The sequence below is a fragment of the Gracilinanus agilis genome, chromosome 1 (genome assembly GCF_016433145.1).
Source record: "Gracilinanus agilis isolate LMUSP501 chromosome 1, AgileGrace, whole genome shotgun sequence".
Taxonomy (NCBI): domain Eukaryota; kingdom Metazoa; phylum Chordata; class Mammalia; order Didelphimorphia; family Didelphidae; genus Gracilinanus; species Gracilinanus agilis.
In genome coordinates this window covers 694,726,431-694,739,685 of record NC_058130.1, presented here as the reverse complement: position 1 = coordinate 694,739,685, position 13,255 = coordinate 694,726,431, and the positions used below count along the sequence as shown (strand labels likewise).

At 35.3% G+C, this 13,255-nt stretch overlaps 1 protein-coding gene across 1 annotated transcript in view; it reads left to right on the top strand.

Moving 5' to 3' along the window:
- Window positions 1–13,255, top strand: part of TRAPPC9 (trafficking protein particle complex subunit 9) — a 1,005,189-nt gene that overhangs the window by 177,675 nt on the left and 814,259 nt on the right. Inside the window, exon 13 of the mRNA XM_044684475.1 lies at window positions 8,427–8,512. Within this exon, the coding sequence (XP_044540410.1) occupies window positions 8,427–8,512 (86 nt within the window). The remainder of the gene's footprint in view (window positions 1–8,426; window positions 8,513–13,255) is intronic.

Here is a 13,255-nt window from a genome sequence, read left to right as displayed (position 1 = left end):
TTTCTTTTCTTTTCTTTTCTTTTCTTTTCTTTTTTTTTTAAAAACCCTTACCTTCCGTCTTGGAGTCAATACTGTGTATTGGCTCCAAGGCAGAAGAGTGGTAAGGGTAGGCAATGGGGGTCAAGTGACTTGTGCAGGGTCCCACAGCTGGGAAGTGTCTGAGGCCAGATTTGAACCTAGGACCTCCCATCTCTAGGCCTAGCTCTCAATCCACTGAGCTACCCAGCTGCCCCCAATTTCTTTTTTTTTTAAACTGACTATTTATATTTTTACCTATGCTGGTGTTTCCCAAACTTGGGAGCTGATTATCATGGATAGAAAGAAGAATGAGAGAGCAGTTTACACCTAGATGTGCACATCCATGTAACTCTGGGGAGTCTGTGGACCTAGTGGTTTTCCATGGGTCCCTGTGTTTGTTTTTCTTTGTTGTATATCCCTGGTTATAGCCTTTTGTAGTGGTCTGTTCCATAAGCTTATGAGAGTGTTCAGGATAAGGTACATTAAGGTGGGTTGGGCAATGAGAACTCCGTGTTATAGGTCAGCAGTAGTTGTATCTTTGACAGTACCTTTTGAGACCTACCCTTTTCTCTTAAGTTTTCTTGTGTCATTCTTGTGGCAATCAGAAGTCTGAACTCTGACACCATATCTAAACACACAGAGCTTTTGCCTTAAAAACTTATTCTGAGATCTAAATTGAAATCAATGTAAAGATGATGCAAATGTGCATGATTGCTCATTTAAACCCCAGCTTGTTTTCCTGATGTTACTAAATATAAAATCATTTCAAAGAAACTTATTCTGAGCATTTAATATAATAACTATATCATTTACAGTAGAATGAACCTAATCAGCCCCCTGATAAATGGTTTGCCTGCTTTAATTGGTATGATTGCCTGGGAAACAGATACAATGCAGTGCATTCCAGTTACTCTAAGCATAATAGATAAATGGTAGGCAGTTTTCTTTGAACTTGATCCATTATGAGTTTATTAGGGTGAACTGATGTTTTCTAGCTAAACTTATGTCTTTACCTAACCCCAACACATTCTAACCACTTTTCTTTTTAGCTTGTTCTTATAAGAATAGAACTGGGCCCAATAGGTGGAAATTATATAAAAGGTAATTTTTACTGAATATTAAAAGGAATTCCCTAATGATCTGGGATAAGGACAGAATGAAATGATCTAGTAGATGGGTTGTCTTCTTGAGAAGGACAAAATCTCCAGTAAACTTTTTTTACTATTCTACTTGTTATATTGTAGACCAATATTTAATAAATATTTGTTGAACTTCTTTGAGTTGGACTTGACTCAATAGGTCAGGAATTTCCTGCTATTAAAATGTTTTCAAGTAGAGGATGAATCCTGAATCAAAGTCTCAAAGATTGAAGGGACCTCAGAGGGCAACCAAGCTATGTCATACCTGAAAAGGAATCTCTTCTAAACCATCTTTGGTGGGTGGCCATTCATTTCTGAAGACTGCCAGTGATGGGGAAATCATTGTCTCCTTTGGATGCCCATTCTTATTTTGAACAGCTATAGTTGTTAGGAAGACTTTCTTTACATTTTCTGAAACTTGCCTCTCTTTGGCTTTCACTCAGTGTGTTCCTAATTCTGTCCTTTTCCTATATGACATTATAAAAGGAGTTTATATTTTAGGGAGTTTGGTGGATTAGATTATGGTTTCGTTTAACCCAGGGTTTCTAAACTTGTTTTAAAATATTAAATAATTGTTTAAAAATTTAACAAATGTTACAGATTAATATTTTGATAGCTATATTTCAACATAATTGATTTTCTTTGTGATTCCGATGTTTTATTTTATGTATTTAAAGACATGATTCTGAAGAGTCAATAAAATTTACCAGACTGAGAAAGTGGTCTCTGCCTCCGAAAAGGTTAAGAAATTATGCATTAGATAATCTCTGTAGGTCCCTTTCAGGAGGGAATAAAAGGATGGAAATATAACATTTGTTATAAACAGAACTCCTTTTGTGAATCATAATATCAGACAAGATAGTAGATTCCATGATGTCAGGGATCATGTCTTATTTATGTTTCTGTTTTCCACTGTGCCTTGAGTAAGACTTTAAATTTATGAGGCATATAGTAATTATTTGCTGAATAGAATCTAAGTGATAAATTTTGTGATAGGATAATGGACAGATCAGATATTTTTCTAGATCCCTTAGTCTTTTGTCTTGTGGCTTCCTGCCCCCTTTCAACTGACTTATTTACATTACACCTAGATGTCTCATCTGAAATTCAATCTGCCCAAACAATTGATCTTTCTCTCTGAATTTACCCTCCCCCATCTTCCCGATTTTAGTTGAGGTTACTACCCTCCTAGATTCCTCTCTATATGCAATCCAATCATTTACCAAGTCTTGCCAGTTATCCTTCTTCAATATCTTTTACTTTTGCCCTTTCTCTACTCACTAGATCCATCCTAGTCCAGGCCCTCATCCGTTCTTGCTTCAAGGTTTGTAATAGCTTTCTTTCTAATTGGTGTCCCTGTATCTAATTTCTTCTCTCTTGATTCCATTTCTTAAATAGTTAACAAGCTGATAATCCTAAAGCACAAGTCTTTCTCTCTGGATTGTTTGCTCAAGGAATTTTATTAGATCCTTACTGCCTTCATGTTAAATTGTAGACTTCTCTCTAATTTAAATCAGGCTAACTCTAGCCTCTCTTTCAAAATTGATTACATATTTTCTTCTTGGTTTCTATACTTCCACCAAACCCATGTGTTTTCTGTTCCCTGGCTGTTTTCTTCTCCTTTTTTTTTTTTTGGTCTTTTCCCCCCTTACCTATGGTGCTTTCCCTCTAAAGCTCTGCCACTTCAAGATTAATTCCAGCACCCCCTGCTTCAGAAACTTTTCCTGATTCCCTTGATTACCTTCTCTGAATACTGTGTATTAATTTTGCATGCATTCTGTATTTAAAGGCAGAGATTGTCTCACTTGTGTCCCAGTGCCTAGTAGAGTGCCTAGACTTAGTAAGCATTTAATGAATGTATTGATTTATTGACCTTGACTCCAGAATCCAGGGCTACCTATATGCCCCATAATCATGGGAGCCGAACTTAGTCATTTGCTATCCTGATTTATTTTTTGGGATGCATTTCTTTTAAATACACAGGCTTGCCAATTCTTCTTTGCTAATGCATGGTGTCTTTATTTTGTGTGAAGTTTTGTTCACTATGATTTGAGTAAAATGTTTTAATGTTATTCTTAAGTCTAGAGGCCATTGATTTAACTCCCCTTTTCTTTCTGTCTTCATGTCTGAGAGAAGTTGGCTTTTTAACTGAATTGAATACTTTAATGCTCTATGTTAGGAAACAAATTCCATTCATCATGTATTTTTTCCTAAAACATATCAAAAGTTATAAATTTCACACATGGTCCTTATTTTTACTATGCCCCAGGTTAGCACTTGTAGCATTTTTACTTTGGAATGTTAAATATTAGCGAATAGGAATCCTTAAAAGCAGTTTTCAGGAATTCCTTCCCAGTTGACATTTGAAAACATTCTCAAGTTTCATTATCTCTTGGCTTTTTTTTTTTTTAAACCCTTGTACTTCGGTGTATTGTCTCATAGGTGGAAGAGTGGTAAGGGTGGGCAATGGGGGTCAAGTGACTTGCCCAGGGTCACACAGCTGGGAAGTGGCTGAGGCCAGGTTTGAACCTAGGACCTCCTGTCTCTAGGCCTGACTCTCATTCCACTGAGCTACCCAGCTGCCCCGTCTCTTGGCTTTTTGATTCAAGTAAACATGGTTTGTGGAAAAATATAAATTCAGATTATTACAGGAGAGACTTTCCATAAAGGTTGTGAAAAAATAAGTGATTTTGTCTAGTCCATATAGACTTTTAAGAGTTCTAATTACTTAAGAATTCTCATTAATGCAGTGACCAACCATGATTCCAGAAAACCAAAAATGGAATATGTTTCTTATTTCTTGACAAAGAGATGATGATGAACTAGGGATTCAGAATTAGACATTTCCAGATATGGCCAATAAATGAATTTGTTTTGCATGACTACGTTAACTTATTACAAGGAAAGATATTCAATTTTTTTAAGGATGAACAACTAGGGCAGTGATATCAATATGGAAAAAAGAAAGCGCATCAATGAATCATTTAAAAAACCTCCATGTAAAAAAAATTTACAAGTCCAGAATAAAGATTAAAAAGGTATTGATCAGTTGTCATGTATGTAGAACTTTATGGTTTATAACATTCCTTAACAGAAGGAATTTTACAGGGAAACAGACAAGATAACTTTCGGAGCTAATATGCTGAATTAAATATATTCTTTAAAAAACCCACAACAACAACAACAACAACAACAAAACCACTACATAATGAGATTTGTGGTATTATATGCAATGCTCTTTGTTCTCGCTTTTTTTTTTAAAGAGAAAACTTTGGGTTTGTTGGTATTTGTCAAGTCTAAACTAGCATAAAGCTAAAAGGAAAAGTTGGCTTTGCTAGTTGATAATTATTTAAGTTTCTCCAAACCTATTAGTATTAATAATAACAAATATGATAGATGATAGCATGGATAAAGGATAGAGAATTAGCCTCATTGTCAGGAGGACCTAAGTTTAAGTCTGGCCTTTGCATGATTTGGGTTTAGTGATCTCACTACCTTGATATGATGATTAAAAATCCTGAGAAACTGGCTTCCAGGGGGGGAAAAACAATTTATTGATCAGGCTAGCAACAGCCAATACATTAATTGCTCTTCATGATCAAAGACAATTAGCATCTTGATTAATTAAATACAATTTTGGAAGCTCATTATTTAGCCCTATCCTAGACACTTCTAGTTGGTAAATACCTGAGAACTACTTTTTTATAGCCCCTCCCTATTTTTTGATGATGATGGAAAATCACATACCCACTCCTAGGTTTCCATTGTCTATGTCTATGATGTGAACCTATGGCACTCTTACCGGAGGAGGCACTCAGAGCCCTCTTGGTGGGCACATACACCATTCCCCAGCATAGAGTTTGCCAGAGTTTGTTACTAGGAAGCTAGAGGGACACAGAGCTGGGCTGCCTCCCTCCCCATCTCCATGCATGACTGAGGATATTTCTCATGTCACCTACCCCTCTAAAAGGTTTGCCATCATTGGTTTAGGTGAAGAAATCAGGTTATGCCCAGATAAAAGTGACATTACTAATTTTTTTTCAATTTCTGACCCAAGGATGCTGTCTTACTACCCAAAGATATACTTTCCTAGTTTTTGTTTACTAGGTAGGATGGAGCTCACAATTCCAATTTCCTTTACCTCAATTTAGAAGATGCTCTGGCACAGGTAATGTAAGAGAATGTCAAGACAAAGGATTGAGGAAAAAGTCTTGGAATAGATGAAGCCTCAATTTGAAATAATGATTACTTAGAAATAAAAAAGGATACAATATTAGAAATAAATTTTCTCACTGATGAATTTTTTAAGACTACATGCATTGTTAGAAGGAATTCCCTCATAAACACCAATGAAATTTACAAGTCCAGAATAAAGATTAAAAAGGTATTGATCAGTTGTCATGTATGTAGAACTTTATGGTTTATAATGTGTCATTCACAGCTACTTTGGGCAAGGAATGTAGTCTAAGGTTCCCCCCCCCCAAGATTAATTTCCCAGTCTTTTGACAGCAAGTTTAATGCTTTTTTTACTGTACCAAAGATGTCTCCAATAATAGCTCACATCTATGTTGCCTCATAATGATTTACAAAGTGTTTTCTTTATATCATCCCTGTGAAGTAGATTGTGCAAGGCTAATAATATGGTAGGATTTCATGGTTCTGTAATTTTGTCAATATGATAAAATGTATATTTTGCCTTACTTAGTAAATAGTTATAGAAATTTGGTAGTCCCAAAAAATTCACTCAGTAGTGAACCAAAGTTTCTGAGCCTTTCTGAACTTAGCTATATTAATCTTTGGATATCAGTTATCTTCTCCAGGCCCATTTTTTAACCCTTTCTAGCTTGACAGTACTTCTCAGAATTTATATTTGTCTTTAATAGTCTTTAAGAACCCACTCACCTCTGTGGTATCAAGAGGATTGGAATTTGTCAGTAAATTAGTAAGCATTTATTAAGCATCTACTAAGTGCCAGGCACTGTGCTAAGTATTGGGAATACAAAGGAAGTAAAAAACAAACAAACAAACAAAAAACAACCTGTGGTGTTCAGGAGGTAATCAAATGGAAAAGACAGTATGCAAAGAACTACGTATAAACAAGATTTAAACAGAACAAATTGGAGATAATCAGCACAGAAAAGGCACTAAAATTAAAGGAGATCTCTCAAGGCTTTTTGCAAGAGGTAAGATTTTAGCTGAGAATTGAAGGAAGCCAGAAAGATGTAAGGCATAGATGAGGAGTAGAAAGTTCCATTCATGAAGGACAACCAATGAAAATTCCTAGAGTTGGGAAGAGGAGTGTCTAGTCAAGGAATAGTGAGGAGGACAGTGTCACTGGGTTGTAGAACACATGGATAAGTTGTAGATGAATGTCAAGTATAAAAATACTGCAAAGGGAGGAAGGAACCACAGAGCCTTTAAAAGCCAGCAGTTATATTTGATCTTGGAGACAATAGAAAACCATTAAGTTTGACTGAATGGAAGGTCAAGGAAGAGTGACATAGTGGGACATATGCTTTAGGAAGATCAGTTCAATAGCTGAATGAAGGATGGATTGAAGTGGAGAGAGACTTGAGACATCAAGATCAACCAGCAGGTTATTGCAGTTATTCAAGTGTGAGATGATCAGGGCCAGTAACAGGGTATTGATAGTGAAGAGAAGGTGATGTTTAGAGAGATGTTACAAAGATAGAAATGACAGTTTATTGGGGGGGGGGGAGAGAGAGAGAGAGGGAGAGAGAGAGAGAGTGAGTGTCAGTCAGACAGGAAGATAGATAGATAGGTAGACAGAGACACAAAGGATGATATCTAGCTTTTGAGCCTGGCTAATTGGAAAGATCATGGTATCCTCTGCAGGGACAGAGAAGTTAGAAGTTGGGAAAGTTTTGATAGGGGAGATAGATAATGAATTCAGTCTTGGACATGTTGAGTTTTATCTAGCCCTGTGACATCTAGTTTCAGTTGTCCAGTTGGCAATTGGCAACATGAGACTAGAGATCAGGAGAGAAGTGAAAGTGGACTTTATCAGAAGAATAACAATACCTTATTTATATAGCCTGCTTTAAGTTTCACAACACTACTGGGAAGTAGGAAATATGGCAATATAAGTAGTTTGCCCATTTGATTTTCTATCTCTTCCTCAATTTTTTAAAGTTATGAACATGACAAAAAATAAATGTGAACATTTCCACATGCAAATAAATTACAGAAAAAAGGATTATATATGAAATTATAAATCTATTATGGACACTTAAAATGTGTATATTAACATTAATGTAGTCATGTCAATAGTGAACTGCTTCTCTGTATCCATTTCTGAACTTCTTTTCTCTTCTGTGGGTCCTAGTTTCATTTCTATTTAATATTTTGGGGCTTTGGTTTCTTTATAAAATGAGAGGATTGGAATATTAAAAAAGAATAAAATAAAACTGGTTAATCTGTCATTTCAATGACTAGGCTTGATCCTACAGGATAGTTAAGAAACTATACCTCCTTTTGTTTCAGAGTAAGGGGGACTATGGGTATGGAAAGTTACACATACTGTGAGACATAGGGGATGTTCGTTTTCTGAGTTGATGTTTTCCTCTTTTAAAATCTTTGTTACAGAGGAAGACTTGCTGGGTAGGGAAGAAAGAGAGGGATATATTTGGAAATCAATTAATGTAAAATCAGAAAACATAAATAAAAATTGTTAAAAGGAGCCAAAAATAACCTAGGAGGTTGGGTTACATGATCCCCAATTTTATTCCAACTCTAGCATTCTTTTATTCTATTATTCTCTGACTCAGGTTGAGGGTAGTTGAGTACAGTAACTTTTGTATCTCACTCGAGGAGTGATGGAGATGGCTTAAGAAATCATTCCAGAATCTTCACTCTTGAACTTTTAGGCAAATATGTTTAGATTGTTGATCCTGCTGTAGTGTAGGATTATTTGTCCCAGGTAGTGCCCATTGCATTGCTGGCTGGCATATTGTTATTATTTTTTAAATACCCAGTGTATTGGTCCTATTTTCAAAGAATCTCTATAAGTAAGCCAGACCTCTTTAAAGTCGGAATATTATAATGGAGGACATAACTTGGTACCATATCCTACTTTGCTCTGTTTTGGAGAGAACTAGTAAAAAATATAGTTTTGAATTCTTGGTTTAATGGTGATTATAATTGACTGCGTAATTCAGAAAAATCAGTTGCTAAAGGAAAGTCTTGAAAGCCATTTAATCTATATAGAAAGATGTAAAAATTACTGTCCATTTTTGTTGTTCTCTATAGATTTCCAGTGGGTTCAGGGAGATGTTTGCGAAGTCCAGCTGATGGTGTATAATCCAATGCCCTTTGAACTCCGTGTGGAAAATATGGTATGAATCTTGACTCATTCTTCATCATCTGTGGATTTAAAAATTTTGAACTTAAAAATTAAATGAAGATTTCAGTGTACATATCAGAATACAAAAATATGATATGAATGTGAAACAACAACTTCCCACTTCATACCACTTATTTTTTTTTTAAATGAGGTAGAGTAAAAGGGAAAATAATAAGCATTTATACAGTACCTACTATTTGCCAGGGACTGTGCTAATCATTTTACAAATATTATTTCATATATAATTGCAATAAATTTCCTATTAAAATTTGAGATGGACAAGATAACTTTGTGGTGTTAAAACATAATTGTTATTGTATTAATATTGTTCTCTTTATTCATGAACTTTGTAGATTTTAGTTTTTGTATTTCCAAGAAGTGTTATATCCTTATTATGTACATTGTCCTGAGTGTCTTGAGTTTGTTAAATATGGCAAAGTGATGACTCTGAAGAAATTAATTCTGATTGCCTCTCTCCTCATGTTCTGAGTTTTGATACCATTTTACAGTTTACTTTTTTAACTTATAGATAATGCCTAGCAGGGTTCCTTGAGAGTAGTGGCTAATACTTGTGCATCAAAAGGAAAAAGTTAGATTGCAATGGAGTATTTATTCAATTCATTGAGCACTTACTATCAACAAGGGACAATATAAAATATGGGCTCTGGCCTCAAGGAACTAACTGTTTAAAGGGGGAGCCAAGACATGGGGAAAATAATTGATATATAATATGCACTTTGACAGTAAAATGACAGAGACACAAGATAAGTTCAGAGGAGTTTGGGAGGATAAGGGGAGGTTTCAGTGAGGGACTTGTTTATGTTCTTATTAATAGGTTGCCAGAATCCTGATTTAATTTATAAAAGTAGTCACTGCCTGTAGTAAAGGCATAGGTTATCAGGTTTGTTTTTTTCTCTACCCTCTTCACTTAACAAAACATTGTGCCAATGAAAGAAAATCAGTTTCTTACCTAATACTAAAGCTAATAACAAATTGTTAATAGGCAACTTACTCATAACTGCAGTAATGATTTCAGAATAAGTGGAGGATTTGGAGATAGAAGACATACATTTGAGCCCTCACTGAGCTCCTTCCTTTTCTGTGTATTTGGCCTTGGCCAAGTCATTTCCTCTCCAAGATCCTTATTTCCCCATCTGTAAAACAAGGTTTGGAATGAGATAATCTCTAAAGTTCCTTCTAGTTTTGTGGCCTACAAGCCATGTGCATTTGGATAAGTCTGAGATTTGAACTTTGAAATTCAATTTCCTCATTCCCCAAATGAGAAAGGTAATAATTTTTTTGCAGATGAGTCTACCTCATAGGATTGTTTTGGAAAATTCTTTCTAACTTGTTAAATACTTTATGGATGTAAGCTATGGTTAAACATTTGCATGATATACAAAAATAAAATGTATTTTTTTCCTAATGAGACTATTTGTACCTTCAGACGAGCATGCAGATTTCTCCAGTGTAATATTTTATGGCACTTAATATTGAAGCAAGACAAAAAATTATTGTGAAGAAAATTTTTGCAGGGAATTTGGGGAGAAAGGATGCACAAGGACCTAATCAGTATAAAATAAGTTTTTGTTATTATTGAACTTTCCACCAGAGGGTATCCAATTAAGAAACTTAGAAGCAGATATTTGAAACTCTGAAAGGTGAGAGATATTTGAATTAGAAGAAAAAAATGGAAGTGTTCTGAAGTGGAAAGGACAATGGATTTAATATCAGGGAAATTATATTTGTATCCCAGATTTACCATTTACTGTCTCTCTCTCTCTCTTTTTTTTTTTTGCTGGCTATGTAATTGTGGCTTAGTCATTTAACTTCTTTGATCCTTACTTTTCTCTTCTGAAAAATTAGTTATAATCTCCCTCCCTCCATTCCTCCCTCCCTTCCTCTGTTCCTTTCTGCCTGCCTCCCTTCCTCCCTCCCTCCCTCCCTTCCTCCCTCTCTTCATTCCTTCTTCCTTTCCTGCCCCCTTCCTCCCTCCCCTAGTGCTTAGTACAATGGCTGCCACATAAAAGGTGCTTAATAAAAATTGATTGATTAATATTATTGATACCTACCAGGGTTGTGGTGCAAAAAGCTATTTGTCAACCCTAAAATGTTATGTAAATTTGTTCCTTTAAAGTAGAAAAGGGAAAAGATTGAACTAAATTCATCTAAGAGTCTTTTATTGAAAAAGTGGAGAATACAAAATTTCTGATCTTCCCAACTCAAGACTCAAGTATTGGTTACCATAAGGAAGAGCTGTTGGCACAATCATAAATAATGTTTTTGTGTGTAAATCTACAGTTGAAGCTAATTATTTGTTTAAGATTTTTGCCTTGATTAGAGCTATTAGCACATGTAAATATTTGATGAGTTGAGCCTCCTTGGGAAGCATAAGACTTGTGGAATTTAAACATCTCATATCTGTCCAAATACAGGCTGTTCCTGAATCTGGGTCACACCCATTAAGCAAGATCTTTTTAAAGGGGGGAAAAAGCACATAGATATTGACTGAGAAATGGTAATGATTATAGATTTCACTCAGACATTATATAAACAAGACTTAGAGGGAAAAAAGTTTGGCTTTTATTTGAACCAGTTCAGTGCTTTTGAGTTGGAGCCAGCATACATATCAGTGCATTAAAGTTTTTTTTAAAAAATTAATGTTCTTAAAGATCTCAATTCTAGTTCAGAAATCTGATTTAGATGCCTCATGATTTTTCTCAAATTCAGCATTTCCAAAATAGAATCTTTCACCCCAGGCTCATTCCTCTTCCTAACCTTTTTTATTTCTATTCAGAACATCACCATCCATATAGTAACCCAGATGAACAACTTTAGAGTCATCCTTTCTCTATCTCTCACCCCGTCCTTCTCCCATACCCATCTTTTACAAAATTTTTTCGATTCTGCCTACTCATCATTTTCTCAGTTATTTTCTTTTTCTGTACTTATCATAACCACCCTATTTCAGACCACCCTATTGTAATAGCCTCCTACTCAATCTCTATGCACCAACTCTTGCCTATCCAAACTAGCCTTGCACTTGCCAAAGGAAATTCTGGTGTGAACATGTGATTTATCTTTGATTTAAAAAAAAAATTCTCGTGGCTCTCTTTTATTTCTAGGACAAATAGAAGTTCCTTGAATTGGCTTTTAATACTCTTTACCATATAACTATAATGTAGTGTTTATTACACATAAATCATCTTAATACACTCTGAAATCTAGTTGAATAGGCCCCCTTGCTATTCCTTACACATTACATCCTATCCCAGTGATGGCAAACCTATGATACACATAGCCATTTTCGATGACACGTGGCCGCATACAGAGAAGTATGTGGCTACATGCTGAGGATGAAACATTTGCTCTAGTGTAGTGTAGACACTCTGTGCACTATAAGTGACAATTCTACCTATATTAATTTACCTATTTTGGTTTATTAAATACAGCTATATATTACAATTATACATTTTTGTTATTTAAACTATAAATATTGTGAAATTATGGTTTTTTTCTCGAAGTGACACACCACCTGAGTTATGCTCGGTTTTTTGGTGAATTTTGACACACCAAGCTCAAAAGGTTGCCCATCACTGTCCTGTCCCCTGTCTCCATGCTTTCCTCAGGATATGCTCCATATTTAGAAAGCAGTGTTCTCACTTCCTCCTAGCAAAACCGTAACCTTCTTTCAGCCGATACTGATGCCTGTGACATGAAGCCTTTCTTGATCCCTATACCTGCTAGAGTCCTATGAAATTGCTTAGTATGTACTATATATGTGTGTGTATAAATTTTTTATGGATTGTGTTATCTTCACTGACAGAAAATTATCTCTTTGAGAGCAAGTACTTTCTCATTTGGGCCTTTATATCTCCAGAAATTGGTGCAATACCTGGCAGATAATAGGCATTAAATAAATGCTTTTTGATTGATTAGGCTTTCATCTAACTGAACTTTTAAGTATAGTACAAAGTTAGTGTGATGTATTAGGCAGAGATTTAGTTTTAGGGTAAATTCAGCCATCAAAAATATCATTGATATTTTGTGGGATATGATTTTTTTTTACTTGGGCAAGGAAAATAAAGGTGGTTATCATTAAAAATGAAAAGATAAGACAAAAAGAGAATAGTATTTATAGAAAGAAGATATATGGCTGTGGAGAAATCCAGAAGTCAGATATCCAAGAGCATGGTAGGAAGTTTATGTGAAGATAATGGAGGAAGAACAGAAGTAATATTATTGGAAGTGCTTGCTAGATTAAACACTGTCTGGCCAAAAACAACACATGTATGATATATTTCTGAAACAGATCACAAGGATACATAGAGACATAGTGGGTGTAACTTCAGCCATGACTGTAGTACAGTTTTGAGGAGACCATGAGATCTTAGGTGTGATCCTGATGTTGTGTATCTAAAGCAGAGTGGAGGAGATGTTCAGTGTGTGATTTTGCAGAAAGAGAGACCATTTTGCTAGAGGAGTCATCAGCATGAATATTGAAGTTCCCAAAGCTGATAGAAAGGGAAAAGATGGAGAAGAAGACTGGGAAGTATGTGATTATTATATTGAAAGAGGTCAGGAGGTGACAGCAATTAAGATTTCATTCATTTCAGCATTTATAAAGCATCTGCCATGTGGTAGGAATCTGTGGACAAATAGGCTGGGCTTATATTAGGATGATACCCCAAAATATACATAACACAAGGACAGTTGGGAGAGGAAAGGGGAAAGA